This window comes from Terrapene carolina, unplaced genomic scaffold (genome assembly GCF_002925995.2).
Source record: "Terrapene carolina triunguis isolate 2854851 unplaced genomic scaffold, T_m_triunguis-2.0 Scaffold605, whole genome shotgun sequence".
Taxonomy (NCBI): Eukaryota; Metazoa; Chordata; order Testudines; family Emydidae; genus Terrapene; species Terrapene triunguis.
This window is the reverse complement of record NW_020664956.1, coordinates 7,119-12,642: the sequence shown is the minus strand read 5'-3', so window position 1 is coordinate 12,642 and position 5,524 is coordinate 7,119. Positions and strand designations below refer to the sequence as shown.

Below are 5,524 nucleotides of genomic sequence, written 5' to 3'. Positions count from 1 at the left end.
AGGGACGGACCAGCCGTGGATAGGGATCTGGCCAGGGAAGTGGACAGAGTTGGGACAGACCGGCCAGGCAGCCAGAGGGTGAGGGTTCCGGTGTTTTGTTTTGGGGGCCAGGTGTGTCTGGGAGTGGTGGAGACTGGAGCGCCTGTAGAGGTGGGTGGGTTACATACCTTTATAGAGAGGAATTCTGAGAAGTCTGTGGTTCGTTTCTTGCAACAAGACCAGCCCTGGACACAAGAATAGAATGTATATGGTCAGGTACGGAAAACCATACTGACCTCTCAATCCCCACATTAAACACACACTTCCCTATATCCTGGATCTCCCTTTGTCCTGGATGGACTGTCACCCATACACATGGACACATGGACTGTCTCCCATATCTCACGTAGGCAGCTGTTTCTGGCACCTGATTCTGAACTTATGACAAGAGCTGTCCCTTTACCGCTGCACTCACCTTTAGGACATCATGGAATATGGGAACACCTGGGTGGTACACACAGGAATCTATGAGCCAAAAACAAGAACATAAGAACATAAGAATGGCCAGACTGGGTCAAACCAAAGGTCCATCCAGCCCAGTGTCCTGCCTTCCAACAGTGGCCAATGCCAGGTGCCCCAGAGGAATGAACAGAACAGGGAATCATCAAGTGATCCATCCCCTGTTGCCCATTCCCAGCTTCTGGCAAACAGAGGCTAGGGACACCATGCCTGCCCATCCTGGCTAATATCCATTGATGGACCTATCCTCCATGAATTTATCTAGTTCTTTTTTGAACCCTGTTATAGTCTTGGCCTTCTACAACATCCTCTGGCAAGGAGTTCCACAGGTTGACTGTGCATTATGTGAAAAAATACTTCCTTTTGTTTTAAACCTGCTGCCTATTAATTTCATTTGGTGGCCCCTAGTTCTTCTGTTATGAGAATGAGTAAATAATACATCCTTATTTACTTTCTCCACACCAGTCATGATTTTATAGACCTCTATCATATCCCCACTTAGTCGTCTTTTTTCCAAGCTGAAAAGTGCCAGTCTTATTAATCTATTCTCATATGGAAGCCGTTCCATACCCCTAATCATATTTGTTGCCCTTTTCTGAACCTTTTCCAAGTCCAATATATCTTTTTTGAAATGGGGCAACCACATCTGCATGCAGTATTCAAGATGTGGGTGTACCATGGATTTATATAGAGGCAATATGATATTTTCTGTCTTTTTATCTATCCCTTTCCTAATGATTCCCAACATTCTATTCACTTTTTTACTTCCACTGCACGTTGCGTGGATGTTTTCAGAGAACTATCCACAATGACGCCAAGATCTTTCTTGAGTGGTAACAGCTAATTTAGACCCCATCTCTCAAAACAGAGTCAGCGCTTCAGGTCACAAATCCCTATTGGTCAGCCAGCGCTCCTGCCCTGCTCCCTACAGCATCCCTGTGACATACCCGGGGGCACAATCCAGACTAACGAGTAGCTGTGTCACCCCTTCCCCTGTAACCTTGGGTGCTTTATGATGCCTTGCTGTAGGAGCTCCCACCTGGGCCGCTCACAAACAGCCTTCCAGGGCTTGCTGGTGAGCAGCTGCTGCTGCTTCCTGTTCGTTCAGCTCCATGGCTCACCGACGGGCAGCTTCCAGCCGCTGCTCTTATGCCTGCTTTTCTTTGGCTCACTTTCTCTGTCTCTCTTCTTTCTCCAATCTGGCCAGCTCTAGCTTTGAAGTTCTGTCGCTGCTACTCACTTTTATGATTTACTGTTTCTATTTCCCTTATTCGAAATAAGCAAACAGAAAACAACAAGCTGTAACCTCTCTGTGACTGTTTCCAGCCATCAGTGCTATCCCAATGCTTGAAGTGCAACAAGCTGTGCACAAACCTAGTACCAAGGTACAATCCAGACTAACGAATAGCAGTGTCACCCCGTCCTCTAAACTGGGGTGACCTTTGCCATGCCGTGCTGCTGTAGCCTCCAGTCTGGCCTGCTCACAAACAGTCTCCAGCATGTAAGTCACTCCCAGCTATGTCTGTGTGCTGCAGCCAGCCAGCCACACCGTGGCTCTTACTAGCCTTGATTATACTGCAGGGTGACCCCAGCACACCCCCCGTCTTAGGTTTCCCCTAGAAATAGGTGTCCTGTAATCCCCAACGCTCTCCTGAACAATACAAATATGATAAGTCTGTTATTTTTAAAGATAATTATATGCCATCTTATTATTTTAAATAGTTCTTCAGACACTTCAATTTAAACACATTGGATTAGATAAAACAGTAAAAAGTTTATTAACTACACAAAGAGATTTTAAGTGAATACAGGTAATGAGGCATAAAAGTCAGAAATGATTTACAAGAAAAATAAAGATAAAACGCAATTCGTGCTGAACTTAACAAACTATACTAAATTCAAAGCAAAGTTTTTCTCAGCACATCCTCTCAACAGTCTTGTTGACCAAACTTTTCGGCCAGGACCCCTGCTTCCTTTGTCCCTTCTCATGTGGTGAATCAATGGACAGAGAGGGAGGGAGCAGGGGGAGTGTTCCTTGAGGTGTTTATCCCTCATTTTTATAGTGTCAGTCCCCCTCTTGAAAACATTTCCAGCTGAGATTCAGGACAGAGAGCAGGTTGCCCAACCTACTGACCCTCCGAGCCGCATACGGCAATCTTCAGAAGTTCGAGAGCCAGGGCACACCTGCCAGGACTCAGTGCTTCACCCCCATTGGAGGCGCCTGCTGGGGCTCTGGTTTCAGCCCCGCTCCTGCTGAAGCCCTGAGACTTCTCCCTCCCTGCTGGGCCGAAGCCCCTGCCCCACTTCCCTACTGCAAGGCAGAGGCCCCAAGCTCCCCCACGAGTCTGATAAGCGGAGAGTGGGGATGTTGTGGGGAACTGCAGGAGCCGCACTTCAATGGTAAAAGAGCCACATGCAGCTCACAAGTCACGGTTTGGCCACCCCTGACATAGAGATCCTATAGGGAAGGATGTTCCCTGCTGCTCTTCCTCACTGGTTGGAGCGTCTTTTGTTTCCCTTCCTGCTTGATGACTCTGTTTATTGCTTAAATGCAAATTAAGCAGAGCACGCAATCCTTTGTTTGACACAGACCTGTTTGCCAACCTCAGTTTGGAACATATGTTAAGATCACCATACAGGGGAATCTTATAATGTCACAGACAATGTTGCCTCACACATTTTATCAGGACAATACAGACCAGCAAATATGAGTTTTCAGATGGTACCTCACAAGGCACACTCTATACAAAGATTATTACAACAGTGAGTAGGGTGTGGACACAGGGGTGCAGTCTGTCATGGCCACCCTGCTGGGAGAGGCTGTGACTGAAGTAGCTGGGACATCCCCCATGCATCCACAGCCAGTACGTCTGCCCTGTTTCCTACAGGGTCTCCTCCTGGGCGAGGCTGGGAACGGAGAAACTGGAGCTCCCACACAGCCTGCGCTCCTGCCTTGATCACTGCGGTGGACCGGCTAGGAACTACTGGGACGAGAGCACTGAGTTTCCCTTCTGCTGAACAGAGTGTGCATTCTTGACGCCTACTCCAGCCGTCAGTGAGGTGCTTGTCAGAGCAGCAGGTCCCTGTCCACAGGAGTGAGTCAGACTGCAATGAGAAGCAGTGCCTGCTGCTACCCCTTTCTCTAGCTCAAGCGGTTGGGCCAATCAGGCTATTAGTAGGAGGCCTATTAGAATGAGCATTGCCAGCAGATCAAGGGAAGTGATTATTCCCCTCTATTCGGCACTGGTGAGGCCACATCTGGAGTACTGCGTCCAGTTTTGGGCCCGCCAATACCCAAGGGATGTGGACAAATTGCCGAGAGTCCAGCAGAGAGGGCAACAAAAATGATTAGGGGTCTGGAGCACATGACTTATGAGGAGAGCCTGAGGGAACTGGGTTTGTTTAGTCTGCAGAAGAGAAGAATGAGGGGGGATTTGATAGCAGCCTTCAGCTACCTGAAGGGGGGTTCCAAAGAGGATGGAGCTCGGCTGTTCTCAGTGGTGGCAGATGACAGAACAAGGAGCAATGGTCTCAAGTTGCAGCGGGGGAGGTCTTGGTTGGATATTAGGAAACACTATTTCACTAGGAGGGTGGTGAAGCACTGGAATGGGTTACCTAGGGAGGTGGTGGAATCTCCATCCTTAGAGTCTTTTAAGGCCCAGCTTGACAAAGCCCTGACTGGGCTGATTTATTTGGGGTTGGTCCTGCTTTGAGCAGGGGGTAGGACTAGATGACCTCCTGAGGTCTCTTCCAACCCTAATCTTCTATGATTCTATTTCCAGGTCTGGTCCGCAGGGTAACACTTCTCAGATTTGCATTTTACGCCCCTATGAGATACTCAGCTCGGGACAGGCACCTGCAGTTGCCCTCTGGACAGTCAATGCCCTACCTGGTTCTCATGCACCTCAGGAACCAGAGACTGTTCTGGGCTTTGAAGAACCCAGACTAGCTAAGAGCAGAGCCTAGGGCCCCCGAGTACCTGGAACTCCATCAACAGCTGCAATGACCCTGACCTCAGCGATTCAACACCTGTCTGGAAGGGAGTTCTCATTGACACCAGTTGCCTCCATTTACCTGAACTTCTCTAGACCCCTCACTTAGGCTCCTGGCTTACTCAGAGAATTGGCCCTGGAAAAAACATTAAAATGCTGCCAACTCAATGAAATACTTCCAGGGGATTGGATAGGGGAAGGGGGCTGAATTTATTTTCATGCCTAGGGCCCCAGGTTAGCTTAACCCTACCATGCAATTCAGTGCAGATTGGTGTCAGCTCATGGGCAGAATTTGCATCCCCTTCCACATTTTCAGGCACCATCTATTAATTGGCCATGGTTTTCCACATGCAGCTGAATGCTGCTGACTCAGATTGGCATTTCCAAGAGTCGGGGAATCTGCTAGAGCAACTGGCTCACTGGAAATCCCAGTAGTTCAACTTCTGTTACCTGACACAAGGGCAAGGAAACGTTGTAACAAGATTGAGGAAAAAAGCTCAAATCTCAGCTCACTAACTCCTGGAAAACAAATCCACTTACCCTCAGAGTTCTTATCGGCATCAAATCTTTGCCCACAGCCCTTGTTGTAACACAGCAAAGCCATTTCCAAGGCTCGAACAATTGTAACTCCTGCCCTGTGGTGCAAAGGGCCTGTGCACACTTTCCTGTCCCTGCGCTGATTAATTACATTGCTCTGTAAAGCCTGCAGCAGAGAGAGGCTGGAAGGAGAGATGGGCTGGTTCTATCTTTAGGCACAGCCAGAGAGGGGCGGTCTGGCAATCAGAGAGCAATCCAAAGATGGGCACACAGGCCCAGCAGCTGAGCTGGCTGGACAGGTCTGTCAGCTTCAAGTGTCACTGTCTGAGCAGACATTTCTGTCCTGCCCCCTCCTGAGAGAGGAGGGCCCACAGCAACTGCAGGCAGGGAAAGGAACAAAATAAGAAAGAAGCCAAATTTATCCCTAGTGCAAGCCCACAAACTTCCATGCCCTGGTGTGAATAATGACATAATCCCTGTGCTAGGAAGGCAGCTGC

At 48.8% G+C, this 5,524-nt stretch overlaps 1 protein-coding gene across 5 annotated transcripts in view; it reads right to left on the bottom strand.

The window, feature by feature from the left end:
- The window catches only part of LOC112106138 (cysteine and histidine-rich domain-containing protein 1), a 27,098-nt gene extending 21,792 nt beyond the window's left edge, over positions 1-5,306 (bottom strand). Inside the window, exons 1-3 of one of the 5 annotated variants that reach the window (XM_024199225.3) lie at positions 5,031-5,306; positions 455-504; positions 168-224 (exon numbers count right to left, since the gene is read on the bottom strand). In XM_024199225.3, the coding sequence (XP_024054993.1) occupies positions 168-224; positions 455-504; positions 5,031-5,094 (171 nt within the window). In that variant the 5' untranslated portion in view covers positions 5,095-5,306. The remainder of the gene's footprint in view (positions 1-167; positions 225-454; positions 505-5,030) is intronic. The other 4 variants (XM_024199226.2, XM_024199223.2, XM_024199222.2 and 1 more) reach the window with 4 other exon arrangements.
- Between the last annotated feature and the right edge of the window lie 218 nt (positions 5,307-5,524).